The sequence below is a fragment of the Salmo trutta genome, chromosome 39, assembly GCF_901001165.1.
Source record: "Salmo trutta chromosome 39, fSalTru1.1, whole genome shotgun sequence".
In the NCBI taxonomy this organism is placed as follows: domain Eukaryota; kingdom Metazoa; phylum Chordata; class Actinopteri; order Salmoniformes; family Salmonidae; genus Salmo; species Salmo trutta.
This window is the reverse complement of record NC_042995.1, coordinates 9,117,082-9,136,317: the sequence shown is the minus strand read 5'-3', so window position 1 is coordinate 9,136,317 and position 19,236 is coordinate 9,117,082. Positions and strand designations below refer to the sequence as shown.

General features: G+C 43.2%; 1 protein-coding gene across 4 annotated transcripts in view; it reads right to left on the bottom strand.

Moving 5' to 3' along the window:
• Positions 1-3,240: 3,240 nt before the first annotated feature.
• The window catches only part of LOC115179514 (zinc finger protein 239-like), a 37,602-nt gene continuing 21,606 nt past the window's right edge, over positions 3,241-19,236 (bottom strand). Inside the window, exons 1-2 of one of the 4 annotated variants that reach the window (XM_029741113.1) lie at positions 7,911-8,283; positions 3,241-5,255 (exon numbers count right to left, since the gene is read on the bottom strand). In XM_029741113.1, the coding sequence (XP_029596973.1) occupies positions 3,820-5,255; positions 7,911-7,980 (1,506 nt within the window). In that variant the 5' untranslated portion in view covers positions 7,981-8,283 and the 3' untranslated portion in view covers positions 3,241-3,819. Of the gene's footprint in view, positions 5,256-7,910; positions 9,277-13,272; positions 13,358-16,958; positions 18,425-19,236 lie in introns of those variants that run through there. The other 3 variants (XR_003872928.1, XR_003872930.1, XM_029741114.1) reach the window with 3 other exon arrangements.

The window sequence follows — 19,236 nt, the reverse complement described above, 5'->3', positions numbered from 1 at the left end:
TAAATAATTATTATATGTCTGGTTCAGATCATATGAAGTGCTCAGCCTCCGGTAGATTACTCCTCTTCTTTACTGAGAGAGAACACCTGATTGTTCAACTACATTAATTGGCATGGTTGTTACAAGACGGAGAGAGGGAGGGAAAGATAGGAGAAATATGGAGGGAGAGAGAGAGAGACAGGCGGCGCGAGATGGGTGGAAAAATACCTATTCTCTCTTAATACCTTGGCCAGGAGGGATCTTACAAATCAATGCAGGATAAATTGAATCGAATCTGTTCTGTGGAGCCCTCCTCTTCTTCCTCCTCTTGTTCTGTGGAGCCCTCCTCCTCCTCTTCCTCACCTTTTGTTCTGTGGAGCCCTCCTCGTCTTCCTCCTCTTGTTCTGTGGAGCCCTCCTCCTCCTCTTCCTCACCTCTTGTTCTGTGGAGCCCTCCTCTTCCTCACCTCTTGTTCTGTGGAGCCCTCCTCTTCCTCACCTCTTGTTCTGTGGAGCCCTCCTCCTCCTCTCCTCTTGTTCTGTGGAGCCCTCCTCCTCCTCTTCCTCACCTCTTGTTCTGTGGAGCCCTCCTCCTCCTCCTCCTCCTCACCTCTTGTTCTGTGGAGCTCCCCCTCCTCTTCCTAGCCCCCTGTTCTGTGGAGCCCCCCCTCCTCCTCCTCACCTCTTGTTCTGTGGAGCTCTCCTCCTCCTCTTCCTCACCCCTTGTTCTGTGGAGCCCTCCTCTTCCTCACCCCTTGTTCTGTGGAGCCCTCCTCTTCCTCACCCCCTGTTCTGTGGAGCCCTCCTCTTCCTCACCCCTTGTTCTGTGGAGCCCTCCTCTTCCTCACCTCTTGTTCTGTGGAGCCCTCCTCTTCCTCACCTCTTGTTCTGTGGAGCCCTCCTCTTCCTCACCTCTTGTTCTGTGGAGCCCTCCTCTTCCTCACCTCTTGTTCTGTGGAGCCCTCCTCCTCCTAGCCCCTAGATGGTGCTAAACCCATATAATTCTACAGAGCTGCTGAGACAACATGAAGGCCTACCACTATATCACATTTAGTTACTCTAGTCTAGAGACGTAGTTTCACAAGCCAACGCTAACTACCTTATGGCAATAACGCTAGTTAGCAACTGCACTAACACTAGTTAACAACTACCTTCAAAACTGCACGCAGACATAAAACGGCTATCCATGAGTTCATCTGAATGTGGGGAAGTAGATAACGGGCTTAAACTGTCAAAATCAAACTATCTCTGCATGGCTAGCGTTAGCTGATCAATCTAACCTGGTGGTGGCTAATTGACTGGCAAATAACGTTAGCCTGCTTTCTATGCTATCTTTAGCTAACTATATAACTTAACCTGAATTACAATATAAAATGCAACATGCAACAATTACTAAGACTTTATTGAGTTACAGTTCATACAAGGAAATCAGTCAATTTAAGCCCCAACCTATGGATTTCACATGATTGGGCAGGGATGCATCCATGGGTGGGCATAGGCCCACCCACTGGGGAGCCAGGCCCAGCCAATCAGAATGAGTTTTTCCCCACAAATGGGCTTTATTACAGACAGAAAAACTCGTCAGCCCCCCGACAATCCCGTAGGTGAAGAAGCCGGATGTGGAGGTCCTGGGCTGGAGTGGTTGCACGTGGTTTGCAGTTGTGAGGCCGGTTGGACAAACTGCCAAGTTCTCTAAAAATGACATCGGAGGCAGCAGATGGTAGCTCTGGGGGACATTCTTGTAGTCAGCATGCCAACTGCACGTTCCCGCAAACCTTGAGACATCTGTGGCATTGTGTTGTGACAACACTGCACATTTTAATAAAGTAGCCTTTTATTGTCCAAAGCACAAGGTGCATCAGTGTAATGATCATGCTGTTTAATCAGCTTCTTGATATGCCACACCTGTGGATGGATTATCATGGCAAAGGAGAAATGCTCATTAACATAGACGTAAACAAATTTGCGAGAAATAAGCTTTTTGTGTATTTAGAACATTTCTGGGATTTTTAATTTCAGCTCATGAAACATGGGACCAACACTTTACATGTTGCATTTTATATTTTTGTTCAGTGTAGTGAGACAACCTGAACCTGTCAGTCGATAATGGGTTGCTAAAAATCAACATTCACTTCAACAGTTTAAACTACTATCAACTCCCGGGAGGCTCACCGGTCTAAAACACTGCATCTCAGCGGTCTAAAACACTGCATCTCAGCGGTCTAAAACACTGCATCTCAGCGGTCTAAAACACTGCATCTCAGCGGTCTAAAACACTGCATCTCAGCGGTCTAAAACACTGCATCTCAGCGGTCTAAAACACTGCATCTCAGCGGTCTAAAACACTGCATCTCAGCGGTCTAAAACACTGCATCTTAGCGGTCTAAAACACACTGCAGTACCTGGTTCGAATCCACGCTGCATCACATCCGGCTGTGATTGGGAGTCCCGTAGGGACTAGTAAAGCTGCATGAACTGTCAAGTCTCGACATGTCCTGGGCGATGGAGAGAGGGAGATAGCTGTCTATCAAAATGTTTATACAAGCACTGAAAGCTGGCCAGGCACCAGGAAAGCACCCCATCCATCCACCACCACTAAACCTTGTACCAGCTGCTTAAAAAAGCAGGAGAAAAGGAGAAAAAAAATTATTCGGACATCTAATGTACAGGATTTCCCATGTGCATTTTTTAAAATGTAACCTTAAGTGTGTCCGGATTCCCGCGCAAATGCCAGTATGCATTCTAAAAACGGTGGAAAAGGCAACATATGATAATAACACAACTGATGGCAGTTGCTAACTACTGTAGCTAACTAGCCTCTGTAGCTAGAAAGCAATGCTAAAGAGATTGCAAACGGGTTAGCAAAACTAGCCAAACAAAAACATTTTGTTCTAAATATTAGCTAGTTGACTAGCATTTGAGGCCAGCAAACAAATTCCTCACATGCGAGGAACGTATTTCCTCTAACGTTATACTGAAAAGGTGCCTCTCGGTCACAAAACAAGTTTTCTGGAGACTTGTGGGAGTGCTGATGACGTCGCTCACTGTTGGCGCTTTTGGTAGCCGAATTGCATCCAGACTGACGAGAAACCCACACACAATTGTTGTGACTTTACTTTCATTAATCTGATGAGTGTTATGTACCTAAATCAACAAACGTTTTAATTGTTACTCGATTAAATTAATCATGTAACAATTAACTCATTAGGAATTTGGGGCACCATGGGAGCGGTTGTTTAAAAGAGTTAACATCTCCCGAATTAAACTCTAAAAAGGTATTTACCTATCACAACCATAAAACAGTCAACATATTAATCATAACCTCGTCTCATATCATCATTCTGTACAGTGGTAACCTTCTGCATCTGCAAAAACCCCAGCCTTACTTATGATTCAGCACTATACAAATTGGTTAAAATATTTATTTACTAGCTAACTAAATGATAACACAGGATAAACATACACACTTAATACATAAGAAAAGGTCCCTAGCGGACTGACACAATATAGTGGAGTTTTTTTTACAAAAGGAGAGAGAGAGAGAAAGCGACACTTATCATTGATATATTTTAGAAACTATTCTCACAGTAATCATATACTTTGCAGACTAATCGCCGCCCGTTTGGAGTAAGAAATCATGAATGTATTTACATGTGAATGCCTTCGTTCGCCGTTTATCTGTCGGAACCAGACCTTCTTAGGAAGGGTGTGCGGCTTTTCCCGCAGCACGTTTGTAAGGCTCTGATTGTCCAAAAGGGTTTCCCCCAAAATGAGTTCCGGCACCTATTTCAGTCCAAGTCAAGCAATGAGATTAAAATCACTCCACCACTTAATTTTTATCTTAGCTGGTCTGAGAGAACTGACGAGGCTTCTCTCCTTTATGTATACGTTGGTGTGTTTTTAAGTTGCTCTCTTGAGAGAAACTCTTCCCACAGACAGAGCAGTAGTAAGGCTTCTCTCCTGTGTGTATACGTTGATGTGTGTTTAAATGGTTCTGTTGAGAGAAACTCTTCCCACAGTCAGAGCAGATGTAAGGCTTTTCTCCAGTGTGTGTTCTCAGATGAACTCTTAGATCAAATGATGTTGTGAAGCATTTTCCACAGTCACAGCAGGAGTAAGGCTTCTCTCCTGTGTGTAGACGTTGGTGTTTCTTGAAGCTGCTCTGTTGAGAGAAACTCTTCCCACAGTCAGAGCAGATGTAAGGCTTTTCTCCAGTGTGTGTTCTCTGGTGAACTTTTAGATCAGATGATGTTGTGAAGCATTTTCCACAGTCACAGCAGGAGTAAGGCTTCTCTCCTGTGTGTAGACGTTGGTGTTTCTTGAAGCTGCTCTGTTGAGAGAAACTCTTCCCACAGTCAGAGCAGACGTAAGGCTTTTCTCCAGTGTGTGTTCTCTGATGAACTTTTAGATCATACGATGTTGTGAAGCATTTTCTACAGTCAGAGCAGGAGTATGCCTTCTTTTCTATGTGTATACGTTCATGTGATTTTAAATGGTTCCGTTGAAAGAAACTCTTCCCACAGTCGGAGCAGTAGTAAGGCTTCTTTCCTGTATGTATATATTCATGCGATTTTAAGGTACCCAAACGGGAGAAATTCTTCCCACAGTCACAGCAGGAGTACGGCTTCTCTCCTGTACATATACATTGGTGTGCTTTAAAGCTACCCTGGTGGGAGAAACTCTTCCTACAGTCAGAGCAGAAGTAAGGCTTAATTCCTGTATGTATACGTTTATGCAATTTTAGGGTACCCAATCGGGAGAAATTCTTTCCACAGTCAGAGCAGGAGTATGGCTTCTCTCCTGTATGTATACGTTGGTGTGCTTTTAAGCTACCCTGGTGGGAGAAACTCTTCCCACAGTTAGAGCAGATGTAAGGCTTCTCTCCAGTGTGTGTTCTCTGATGAACTGTTAGCTCAGATGATGTTGTGAAGCATTTTCCACAGTCACAGCAGGAGTACGGCTTCTCTCCTGTGTGTAGACGTTGGTGTTTTTTTAAGTTGGTCTGTTGAGAGAAACTCTTCCCACAGTTCGAGCAGGAGTAAGGTTTCTCTTCTGTGTGCACTCTCCGATGAATTGTCAGAGCCTTTGATGTTGTGAATCTCTCCCCAGAGTCAGTACAGGAATACAGATTCTCTCCTGTGTGGATTTTTAAGTGTATTTTTAGCTTTGATAGAAATGGGAAAATCTCCTCACAATGTGGGCAGTGGTGAGACCTCTTAGCTCTGTGATCTTCCTGCTGTTGCTCTCTGGATGTAGAGAATATCTCAACATGGTCTCCTGTGTGAGCAACATCAGAAGAACCAGTCAGTTGGTGTGATATACAGTACCAGTCAAAAGTTTGGACACACCTACTCATTCAAGGGTTTTTCTTTAACAATTTTCTACATTGTAATACCAAAAGCGTGCAAAGTTGTCATCAAGGCAAAGGGTGGCTACTTTGAAGAATACAAAAGATAAAATATATTTTGATTTGTTTAACCTCTCTAGGGTATGTGGGACGAAATCGTCCCACCTCCTCAACAGCCAGTGGAATCCCGTGGCGCGATATTCAAATACCTTAGAAATGCTATTACTTCAATTTCTCAAACATATGACTATTTTACACCATTTTAAAGACAAGACTCTCGTTAATCTAACCACACTGTCCGATTTCAAAAAGGCTTTACAACGAAAGCAAAACATTAGATTATGTCAGCAGATTACCCAGCCAGAAATAATCAGACACCCATTTTTCAAGCTAGCATATAATGTCACAAAAACCAAAACCACAGCTAAATGCAGCACTAACCTTTGATGATCTTCATCAGATGACACTCCTAGGACATTATGTTATACAATACATGCATGTTTTGTTCAATCAAGTTCATATTTATATCAAAAACCAGCTTTTTACATTAGCATGTGACGTTCAGAACTAGCATACCCACCGCAAACTTCCTGTGAATTTACTAAATTACTCACGACAAACGTTCACAAAAAACATAACAATTATTTTAAGAATTATAGATACAGAACTCCTTTATGCAATCGCGGTGTCCGATTTTAAAATAGCTTTTCGGCAAAAGCACATTTTGCAATATTCTGAGTAGATAGCTCGCCATCACAGGCTAGCTATTTTGACACCCACCAAGTTTGGCACTCACCAAACTCAGATTTACTATAAGAAAAATTGGATTACCTTTGCTGTTCTTCGTCAGAATGCACTCCAAGGACTTCTACTTCATCCACAAATGTTGTTTTGGTTCAAAATAATCCATAGTTATGTTCAAATATCCTCTGTTTTGTTCTTGCGTTCAAGACACTATCCGAACGGTGACGCGCGGACGCGTATCGTGACAAAAAATTTCAAAATATTCCATTACCGTACTTCGAAGCATGTCAAACGCTGTTTAAAATCTATTTTTATGCGATTTTTCTCGTAAAAAAGCGATAATATTCCGACCGGGAGACGTCCTTTCCGTTCAAAGACTCAAAATCTAAAATGGACTCTTCATGTGCACGCCCGTCTCATTGTTGTCAGATCGACCACTTACCAAATGCGCTACTGTTTTTCAGCCATGGACTGCAAAGTCATCATTCAACGTTCTGGTGCCTTCTGAGAGCCTATGGGAGCCTCAGAAAGTGTCACGTTACAGCAGAGATCCTTTGTTTTCAATAAAGAGAGTGTAGAAGGCCAAGAGATGGTCAGAGAGGGCACTTCCTGTACAGAATCTTCTCAGGTTTTTGCCTGCCATACGAGTTCTGTTATACTCACAGACACCATTCAAACAGTTTTAGAAACTTTAGGGTGTTTTCTATTATATGCATATCCTAGTTTCTGGGCAGTAGTAATAACCAGATTAAATCGGGTACGTTTTTTATCCGGATGTGAAAATACTGCCCCCTACCCTAGAGAGGTTAACACTATTTTGGTTACTACATGATTCCATATGTGTTATTTCATAGTTTTGATGTCTTAACTATTATTCTACAATGTAGAAAATAGTAAAAAATAAAGGAAAACCCTTGAATGAGTAGGTGTTGTCAGGATTCACCTAGGGATCATGATTTGGGGCTGTACAAATGTTTGATGTATTAGAATAATTGATTATGCTTATGTTATATTAATAGAAGGGGAGGGGTTATAAGACCCCCTCCCTCCTTACATTTATATGGTTTTAGACTACAGATTAACAATATATATATATATTCATTGTAGAAGTTTAGTATTGTTCTACAGTTGTATTTTAGTTTTCTCTCTCTCTGCCTCATTATAAAGAGGCCCCTCTTAGAAATGTGTGAGTTAGACAGAACTCTGCAGCGGAGTGAAGGAGATAAGACTAGGCAAATATTCCACAATAAATCAACTTTGGGGGAAGGGGACATTTACTGCTAAGTGTTTAGCTAACAATAAAGGCCCTGTTTATACAGCTTTGTAGGCTGGTTCTGGTCCCAGGAGTAGAGGATGATAACGTAGGCAGTGACATCATCAGGGCGCGACTTAGGGTTTAATAAAACAACTGGAGACCTTTTGTTTGATGCAGAACTTACTCAGAAACATGCATGCTATGTTCCTGTTTGTCAACTTCTGTCTGCAATTGCATTAATAAAGGTTTTTGAATGATTTAATTAAAGATATTGTCATAATACTAATTTCACCAATGAACCAATGATTGACAAGGCAGGAAGTAAGGAACGAACCCTAACAGTGTGTCCAAACTTTTGACTGGTACTGTACTTATTTTATGAAGCTACATCTGCATTACTTGCTCTTTGGGGATTTTAGGCTGGGTTTCTGTTAAGCACTTTGTGACAACTACTGATGTAAAAAGGGTTTCATAAAATACATTTGACATGTAAGTGCTTTACAGCAACCCTGCCTAAAACCCCAAACAGCAAGCAATGCAGAAGTAGAAGCACAGTGGCTAGAATAATTCCCTAGAAGGCAGGAACCTAGAAAGGAACCAGGCTCTGAGGGGTGGCCAGTCCTCTTCTGGCTGTACTGGGTGACATATATACTCATATCAGTAGGCTGTACAAAACAGGGGAATACAATTATTCTAACAGTGGGTAACAGCCAGGGTTGGGGTCAATTCCATTTAAATAACAGTCCATTCAGAAAGTAAACCAAATTCCAATTTCACATTTTGTTAATTGAAAGGCATTGAAGAGAATTGGAATTTCAGTGTATTTCCCAAAATATCTGGAATTGACCCGAACCCTGGTAACAGTCCAAGGCAAAATGAGTGAAAATAATTATCCATAATCATCCTCCTAGTAACTACACAGACTCATTTCATATCATCCTCCACTCACTATCACAAGGGTTAGTAACTACACAGACTCATTTCATATCATCCTCCACTCACTATCACAAGGGTTAGTAACTACACAGACTCATTTCATATCATCCTCCACTCACTATCACAAGGGTTAGTAACTACACAGACTCATTTCATATCATCCTCCTCTCACTATCACAAGGGTTAGTAACTACACAGACTCATTTCATATCATCCTCCTCTCACTATCACAAGGGTTAGTAACTACACAGACTCATTTCATATCATCCTCCACTCACTATCACAAGGGTTAGTAACTACACAGACTCATTTCATATCATCATCCTCTCACTATCACAAGGGTTAGTAACTACACAGACTCATTTCATATCATCCTCCACTCACTATCACAAGGGTTAGTAACTACACAGACTCATTTCATATCATCCTCCACTCACTATCACAAGGGTTAGTAACTACACAGACTCATTTCATATCATCCTCCTCTCACTATCACAAGGGTTAGTAACTACACAGACTCATTTCATATCATCCTCCACTCACTATCACAAGGGTTAGTAACTACACAGACTCATTTCATAGAACTTTAAAACACTGGCAGTTTGTCTACTTCACTTCTTTAGTCTACTCTCTGATCACTCCAGATAGCCCAGTTGTTCAGGGATGTGTGATGTCAGAATTACAGAATTCAACCTAGCAATAGACTGGGTCATAACTTATGGAGGTATAATTTATGAAGATAACTTATAGATAGAACCAGCTCTTACCATGATTAACAGTTGTCCTAATCTTCTCCTCCTCTTCTTCATCTTTAATGTTGACATTCAGCTCCAGTGTTTGACTGCAGTCTTCCAGCTTCACTGATGCCATCTCTGGATCCTGCAGTGCAAACTGGGCTCCACTGTCACAATCAGGACCCAGTGACTGTAGGTTTGGACTCAGTGTGGAAGGAGAGAGGCAGGCTGGGTTTGTCTTCACTGTTGATGTTACCGGCCTCAGAATTAATCTGAGTCAGCCTGTAGTAATAAAGACAAACAGAAAACAATCTTGACAGTTCTGGCACATTGTTTATCCTCAAAATATATTCTCTTTTTGTTGTTCAATTGTCTAATTTCAACAGATCAGGTAGCTAAACATTGACAACAAAACATTCATTCAAATCATTAGACAAAATTCACCCTTTAAATTACACGAGAGATGGATCTAAATGTACAGAATGATTACCTGGAGGAAAATGAGGGTTATGCTTTTTCAATATCAGTCAAGGGGAGGGTTTAGTATTGTTTTAATCTAGTCCAGAAGAGGGTCCTGTCATTTATAATTGATGAAATGTCAATATTTCTCAGTGTTTAAGAATTAGTTGCTTATTAGGCTTTATAAACTGGGTGGATCGAACCCTGAACGCTGATTGGCTGACAGCCGCGGGTATGACAAAACATTACTTTTTACTGTTCTAATTACATTGGTAACCAGTTTATAATAGCAATAAGGCACCTCAAGGGTTTGTGGTATATGTCCAATATATCAGGGATAAGGACTGTATCCAGGCACTCCACAACAGCCCTTAGCCGTGGTATATTGGCCATATCACAAACCCCCTCTGGCCTTAACGCTTAAATATATCAATGTGTGGCCGATACCGCCCCTCATCTCTGATTCTCTGCTGGGCTCACAATATCAAGTTATACTGTATTTCTAAGACAGTTGCTGGGATGGTGTAAATACAACTAGGCTGCATTACACACTACAAAAGGTTATTCCAACCGTGAGCCCCGACTTGCTCTGCTTGTTGAGCCAAAACGTGATTTTTTTTAATGGTGCCTAACCAATGGCTGTGCTGTGTCGGCCTATCCTAACCAATGGCTGTGCTGTGTCGGCCTATCCTAACCAATGGCTGTGCTGTGTCGGCCTATCCTAACCAATGGCTGTGCTGTGTCGGCCTATCCTAACCAATGGCTGTGCTGTGTCGGCCTATCCTAACCAATGGCTGTGCTGTGTCGGCCTATCCTAACCAATGGCTGTGCTGTGTCGGCCTATCCTAACCAATGGCTGTGCTGTGTCGACCTATCCTAACCAATGGCTGTGCTGTGTCGACCTATCCTAACCAATGGCTGTGCTGTGTCGACCTATCCTAACCAATGGCTGTGCTGTGTCGACCTATCCTAACCAATGGCTGTGCTGTGTCGGCCTATCCTAACCAATGGCTGTGCTGTGTCGGCCTATCCTAACCAATGGCTGTGCTGTGTCGGCCTATCCTAACCAATGGCTGTGCTGTGTCGGCCTATCCTAACCAATGGCTGTGCTGTGTCGGCCTATCCTAACCAATGGCTGTGCTGTGTCGGCCTATCCTAACCAATGGCTGTGCTGTGTCGGCCTATCCTAACCAATGGCTGTGCTGTGTCGGCCTATCCTAACCAATGGCTGTGCTGTGTCGGCCTATCCTAACCAATGGCTGTGCTGTGTCGGCCTATCCTAACCAATGGCTGTGCTGTGTCGGCCTATCCTAACCAATGGCTGTGCTGTGTCGGCCTATCCTAACCAATGGCTGTGCTGTGTCGACCTATCCTAACCAATGGCTGTGCTGTGTCGGCCTATCCTAACCAATGGCTGTGCTGTGTCGGCCTATCCTAACCAATGGCTGTGCTGTGTCGGCCTATCCTAACCAATGGCTGTGCTGTGTCGGCCTATCCTAACCACTGGCTGTGCTGTGTCGGCCTATCCTAACCAATGGCTGTGCTGTGTCGGCCTATCCTAACCAATGGCTGTGCTGTGTCGGCCTATCCTAACCAATGGCTGTGCTGTGTCGGCCTATCCTAACCAATGGCTGTGCTGTGTCGGCCTATCCTAACCAATGGCTGTGCTGTGTCGGCCTATGGTGGCAGTTGAGGAAGAGAGTGAAAGGCTTCTTCACATTTTGTTGTTGTTGATTAGACCTAGTCCCCCCAAAAATACACTATCTTGCTTGCGGACTAGCCTATTCCTCCACCCACCATGCACTCTTTAAATAGCCTACCTCCATGTCAGTGAAGGGCTGTTGGGTTAAAACCCAGACTCCACTTGAGGGGTTATGCCATAGGCCTCTTTTATTGAAGATGTCAAAAAGCACAGGCCTACACCTTGTTAGATTAACATGAAGAAAATCTAACTGATCTGATTATATCAAGGGATGTATAAGTGTTTTGGTCAGCACTGCTTTATGCTAGAAACAAGCTGAAAAATAACCAGGAAAAACGTGACTTCGTTTCTTTGACAATCAGAGGCTGAGATACAACCTTCTATAGCCCAGGAGACAAAACAAAAAGAAATACACAAATCTCACTAATCTAATTCTGTCACTACCAATGTATTAAGCTATTCACTTTCTGTACAATAGAAGATGTTTAAACCCAGACAGCTTTTAGGGAAATACTTGTTGGGTTAAAGACACAGAATGAGAGTAGCCAGCAGTTAGAGATTTACATTTCTCTGCTAAAAGACTCTGGATGGTCCATCCGATGTCTGAAGTGGCCATACAGCATTTACTGCAGATGCATCCTCTGCAGACATCAGGGCTTTCATACTTATTGCGCTTAACGGAGCAGAGCTGTTGTCAAGGAAGTGAGTTAGAGTTTATACTGGGCCTCCCACCCCACCAATCATGTCAATGCGGAGCCCTTCACATTGTTACAAAACTTGAAGAGGCACACGGCGATGCGTTAGGAGCTTGATTTGACCTCTACCTCCGTGGGTTCAGAAATTGTGTCACACCCTCCCTTAGAAGCTTCCCAACACATTTTGGGATCAAACATGAATTGGCTTTTATTCTGTCTGGAGTGGAGAGTTAGGCCTAACTAATTAAAGTACCAGGATCAGATGGTCTCACATGTAATTATTAGTAAACCGGGACAGTTTCGTTGTAAACGAGACACATTGATTTGGCATTGGAGAAATATAAGATGAACACACAGGCCTCTCTGTCCATTCTTAGCCTGTGTGGTATTAAAACATTCTGCTAATACGTAAAATGACCTAGACTTGCATGAAATGTTTATAAAAGGCTGTTTTTTTCTCAGACCTGCAAATACGATGATAGATTCATGGGATGATTTTACCATAAAAGAGATCTATCCACCCTTACTCTTGTTCACAGTGGTCTGTGAACCCACAACCTCCTGGCCCGCAGCCCTGTGTGATATCAAAATTCCTGCGTTGCCATGCAATGCTTACAGGATGAAGAACAGTTTCTAAAATGGCATATCTAAAGGCTCTGTTCTGTCCAAGAAGTGAGGGTAAACATGTTCTCTACTATCCACTTTGTTTTCATAATTATTTTGGCTACAGGGGATACTTTTTTAATTTTCAGCGTTCAGGGAGGGTTTATGTCTATTTTCCTTTCAGATGTCCTTATTAAAAATAATGTTCACTACCTAAGTGCAGTTAATCTATAGTAGACTTCCTAAATTCACAAATTACTAAATAAACAGGTACTTACTTCACTCACAAAAACCGATTGTATTTCCCATTCATATTATAGTAACAATTCTAGATAAATATAGAAACGGAATGTGTGTGAATATTGTTACAGTGACATGTAGAAATCAGATGAACATGACATTCTGCTTCTAAACAGTAGAACAACCCTGAAATTGTCTCTCTGGTGCATCTGCACTGCCTGCAAGTCTATTGACTCAGACCGAGAGGCGCCGCCATTTTACCAGCTCCTGAACACATATCAAATAAAATACATGTCAAACGAACTCAGAAATCTAAAATAAATTGATTCTTTATGAAATTAGATTATTTCGTCAATGTAGATTCATTCACTCTGACAAACCCAGTCTAAACTTAGCTAGTTAGCTAAATGTGACTTCTAAAAGTATATTTAAATCACGTTCTTCATTCACTCGGTTTAGCACAAAAATAACACGTCATAAAACCTTTAACAAACGCGATAATACCTTGACGGATTTGTTACCTAACATGTTACGACATGTTCTTTCGGTATTAGAAAGTTTAAACGTGCTAATGCATACCTTTAGTAATACTTTTGAAACAGACACACAAGCTATCGTCTTCAGAGAACAATTGTGTCTGGAGCCTGCCCGGAACTTCCTGTTCCCCGACTATCAAAGCGCAACAGGACTTCTTCTCGGGTCGGTTTAATGGTGGTTGGCATTCAATATCTTGCATTAGTTTATTTAGTAAATATTTTCTTAACTCAGGTGTTGCAAGAAGGCCAATAAGGGTACTATCTTTGAAAGACAGGGTCCTGAAAAAGAGACGTTTCTTTTTTTCCCCGAGTTCATGTTCTTATTTTTACTGGTCAAGCTATAACTGAAGGAGCCAAATAAACGCTTTTTGGTTGTAATCAAGCTCTGACTTCACTACTTGTTTTGACCAGGGACCATAGTCTGATAGACTTCGTACCTTGTGCTGATTATTTGAATTAAACACACGGTCAAGCAGTAGGAATTGAATAGTTTGTCTGGTTCAGATCATATGAAGTGCTCAGCCTCCGGCAGATTACTCCTCTACTTTACTGAGAGAGAACACCTGATTGTTCAACTACTTGAATTAACATGGTTGTTACGAGAGAGAGGGAGAGATCGAGAAAGATGGAGGGAGAGAGGAAGACAGGGAGTGACAGAGAGAGGATGGGGGAATGGAGAGAGGGGAGGGGAGAGGGACAGCGAGGGAAATAGAGAGAGAGAGAGCGACAGATGCAGGATAAATTTGATTGAATCTGTTCTGTGGAGCCCTCCTCCTCCTCATCCCCTGTTCTGTGGAGCCCTCCTCCTCCGGGCCTCCTGTTCTGTGGAGCCCTCCTCCTCCTCCTCCGGGCCTCCTGTTCTGTGGAGCCCTCCTCCTCCGGACCTCCTGTTCTGTGGAGCCCTCCTCCTCCTCCGGACCTCCTGTTCTGTGGAGCCCTCCTCCTCCGGGCATCCTGTTCTGTGGAGCCCTCCTCCTCCGGGCCCCCTGTTCTGTGGAGCCCTCCTCCTCCGGGCATCCTGTTCTGTGGAGCCCTCCTCCTCCGGGCCCCCTGTTCTGTGGAGCCCTCCTCCTCCGGGCCCCCTGTTCTGTGGAGCCCTCCTCCTCCGGGCCTCCTGTTCTGTGGAACCCTCCTCCTCATCCCCTGTTCTGTGGAGCCCTCCTCCTCCTCATCCCCTGTTCTGTGGAGCCCTCCTCCTCATCCCCTGTTCTGTGGAGCCCTCCTCCTCATCCCCTGTTCTGTGGAGCCCTCCTCCTCATCACCTGTTCTGTGGAGCCCTCCTCCTCATCCCCTGTTCTGTGGAGCCCTCCTCCTCCGGGCCTCCTGTTCTGTGGAGCCCTCCTCCTCATCCCCTGTTCTGTGGAGCCCTCCTCCTCCGGGCCTCCTGTTCTGTGGAGCCCTCCTCCTCATCCCCTGTTCTGTGGAGCCCTCCTCCTCCTCATCCCCTGTTCTGTGGAGCCCTCCTCCTCATCCCCTGTTCTGTGGAGCCCTCCTCCTCCGGGCCTCCTGTTCTGTGGAGCCCTCCTCCTCCGGGCCCCCTGTTCTGTGGAGCCTTCCTCCTCCTCCTCCTCATCCCCTGTTCTGTGGCCTCTCCCCATATGAAATCTGTAATTACAACTAATGAATTCATGCTCAGGATTCATTGAAGATGGCTATCATATACTGGGTAGATTAATTATGCTTCAAGGTTGGATCTGGATAGGAGAAGGAAAACGGAAAGTATCTGAAAATGAACAATGTGTTGAACTCAATACACAACTTTTGACCTGGGCCCTATGCACTTTATAGGGAACCCTACAGCTACACATGTCAGTACAGGCCTGAGTACAGTCTGAACAGCCCGTTGTCATAGCAGCCACACCATCAGTAGGTCAAGAACTCACTGTTAAATCCATTATAAAAAAATATAAAAAATGGAAAGAATATGGCACAACCGCTACTTCTGACTAGAGAAGGCCGTCCACCAAAACTCAGTGACCGGGTAAGGAAGGTATTAGACCGAGAAGCAACCAAGAGGCCAATGGTAACTATGAAAGAGCTGGAGAGATCCACAGCTGAGACGGGAGAAACCGTCCACGGGACAACTACTCACTGGACATTCCACAAAGCTGGGCTTTATGGAAGCCTGACGAGAAAAAAGGCAAGACATGAATCCAATTGAGAATCTGTGGCAAGACTTTCAAATTGCAGTTGACTAATGTTCCCCATCTAACTTGATAGCACTTAAGACATTTTCCCAAGAAAAATTGGCAAAAATTGCAGGATTCAGATATGCAAAGTTCTTAAAGACTTACCCAAAAAGACTCACAGCTGTAATTACTGCCAAAGGTGCTTCTACTAGGTATTGACTTGGGGGGTGAATACTTATGCAACCAACATGTTTTGTTGTTCTTTGTTTTGTAACACAATAAAAAAAATACACAACATGACCAAAAGTTGAATATCTCATTCCATCTCATGGACATTAATATGAAGTTGGTCCCCCCCCCCTTTGCTGTTATAACAGCCTCCACTCTTCAGGGAAGGCTTTCCACTAGATGTTGGAACATTGCGGGGACTTGCTTCCATTCAGCCAAAAGAGCATTAGCGAGGTCGGACACTGATGTTGGGCGATTAGGCCTGGCTCGCAGTCTGCGTTCCAATTCATCCCAGAGGTGTTTTATGGGGTTGAGGTCAGAGCCCTGTGCAGGCCAGTCAAATTCTTCCACACTGATCTTGACAAACCATTTCAGTATGGACCTCGCTTTGTGCACGGGGGCATCATCATACTGAAACAGGAAAGGCCCTTGCCCAAACTGTTGCCACAAATTTGGAAGCACAGAATTGTCTAGAATGTCATTGTATACTGTAGTGTTAGATTTCCCCTCACTAGAACTAAGGGGTTTTGCCCGAACCATGAAAAACAACCCCAGATCATTATTCCTCCTCCCCCAAACTTTACAGTTGGCACTATGTATTCGGGCAGGTAGCGTTCTCCTAGCATCTGCCAAACCCAGATTCTTCCGTCGGACTGCCAGATGGTAAGGCGTGATTTATCATTCCAGAGAACGCGTTTCCACTGCTCCAGAGTCCAATGGCGGCGAGCTTTACAACACTCCAGCGACGCTTAGCATTGTGCATGGTGATCTTAGGCTTGTGTGTGGCTGTTCGGCCATGGAAACCCATTTCATTGAAGCTCCCGACAAACAGTTATTGTGCTGACGTTGCTTCCAGAGGCAGTTTGGAACTTGGTAGTGAGTGTTGCAACCGAGGACAGACAATTTTTATGCGCTACCACTTTGCGGCTGAGACCTTGTTGCTCGTAGATGTTTCCACTTCACAAGAGCAGCACTTACAGTTGACTGGGGCAGCTCTAGCACGGCAGAAATTTGACAAACTGACTTGTTGGAAAGGTGGCACCCTATGACGGTGCCACTTTGAAAGTCACTGAGCTCTTCAGTAAGGCCATTCTACTGTCAATGTTTGTCTATGGAGATTGCATGGCGGTGTGCTCGATTTTATACACCTGTCAGCAACGTGTGTGGCTGAAATAGCCGAATCCACTAATTTAAAGGGGTGTCCACATACTTTAGTATATAAAGTGCAGTTTGTACCTTCTTAATTAAGTATGTCAGGGCTTGACATTATCTTTTTTTGTCCAAATTATCTTTACTTGTCCAATAGTTAAAAATACTTCTCTGAAACTGAAAATTCTGTAGTCGTAAAAAAAATAACTATTGACAGATGAAATTTGATCATTCTTGTTATTTTAATAACAGTGTACAACCCCTGACTCTCCAACAATATGGAAACTATAACAAATTGAATCTGCAGACCATAAAGTACATCAGTGAGTTTATTGACGTTTTCCTTTGTGGGGCAGAACTGATGAATTACCGTATAATAGGAATAGAATAACAACCTATGCCAGGCTAATTAAAGCTGCTAGACGTGTGTTAACCTCACAGTAGAAACATACATAGATAAAAGAGATCATCTCTAAAACACAGTGATTAAAATGTCACAGAACACAATGAAGTTTAAGTCCAGTGAATACCACATAGCAATTTATATTTTATAACAGATCATTTACTTATGAATGATGTATGTGGTGGAAGCTAAATATAAAACAGTACCGGCACCTATTTCAGTCCAAGTCAAGCAATGAGATGAAAATTGAGTGATGGAGTGATTTTAATCTTAGCTGGTCTGAGAGAACTGATGAGGCATCTCTCCTTTATGTATACGTTGGTGTGTTTTTAAGTTGTTCTGTTGAGAGAAACTCTTCCCACAGTCAGAGCAGATGTAAGGCTTTTCTCCAGTGTGTGTTCTCTGATGAACTTTTAGATCAAATGATGCTGTGAAGCATTTTCCACAGTCACAGCAGGAGTAAGGCTTCTCTCCTGTGTGTATACGTTGGTGTTTTTTTAAGCTACCCTGGTGGGAGAAACTCTTCCTACAGTCAGAGCAGTAGTAACGCTTCTTTCCTGTATGTATACGTTCATGTGATTTTAAGGTATCCAATCGAGAGAAACTCTTCCCACAGTCAGAGCAGTAGTAAGGCTTCTCTCCTGTGTGTATACGTTGGTGTGATTTTAAATGGTTCTGTTGAGAGAAACTCTTCCCACAGTCAGAGCAGGAGTACGGCTTCTCTCCTGCATGTATACGCTGGTGTGCTTTAAAGTTACACAGGTGGGAGAAACTCTTCCTACAGTCAGAGCAGAAGTAAGGCTTCTCTCCTGTGTGTATACGTTGGTGTGATTTTAAATGGTTCTGTTGAGAGAAACTCTTCCCACAGTCAGAGCAGGAGTACGGCTTCTCTCCTGCATGTATACGTTGGTGTGCTTTAAAGTTACACAGGTGGGAGAAACTCTTCCCACAGTCAGAGCAGATATAAGGCTTTTCTCCAGTGTGTGTTCTCTGATGAACTGTTAACTCAGATGATGTTGTGAAGCATTTTCCACAGTACGAGCAGGAGTAAGGCTTCACTCCTGTGTGCACTCTCTGATGAAGTGTCAGAGCCCTTGATGTTGTGAATCTCTTCCTACAGTCAGTACAGGAATACAGATTCTCTCCTGTGTGTATTTTTAGGTGTACTTTTAGCTTTGATAGAATTGGAAAATTCTCCTCACAATGTGGGCAGTGGTGAAACCTCTTAGCTCTGTGATCTTCCTGCTGTTGCTCTCTGGATGTAGAGAATGTCTCAACATGATCTCCTGTGTGAACAACATCAGAAGAACCAGGCAGTTGGCGTAATATACAGTACCAGTCAAAAGTTTGGACACACCTACTCATTCAAGGGGTTCTCTTTATTTTTACTATTTTCTACATTGTAGAATAATAGTGAAGACATCAAAAATATATTTTAGATTTTTCAAAGTAGTCACCTTTTGCCTTGATGAAAGCTTTGCATTCTCTCATCCAGCTTCATGAGGAAGTCACCTGGAATGCATTTCAATTAACAGGTGTGCCTTGTTAAAAGTTCATTTGTGGAATTTCTTTCCTTCTTAATGCATTTGAGCCAATCACCTGTGTTTTGACAAAGTAGGGGTGGTATACAGGAGATAGCCCTATTTGGTAAAATACCAAGTCCATATTATGACAAAAACAGCTCAAATAAGCAAAGAGAAATGACAGTCCATCATTACTTTAAGACATGAAGGTCACTCAATACGGAACATTTGAAGAACATTGAAAGTTTCTTCAAGTGCAGTCACAAAAACCATCCAGCGCTATGATGAAACTGGCTCTCATGAGGACCGCCACAGGAAAGGAAGACCCAGAGTTACCTCTGCTGCAGAGGATAAGTTCATTAGTTCATTAGAGTCAAGTGCACCTCAGATTGCAGCCCAAAGAAATGCTTCACAGAGTTCAAGTAACAGACATCTCAACATCAACTGTTCAGAGGAGACTGCGTGAATCAGGCCTTCATGGTCGAATTGCTGCAAGGAAACCACTACTAAAGGTCACCAATATGAAGAAGAGAATTGCTTGGGCCAAAAAACACAAGCAATGGACATTAGACCAG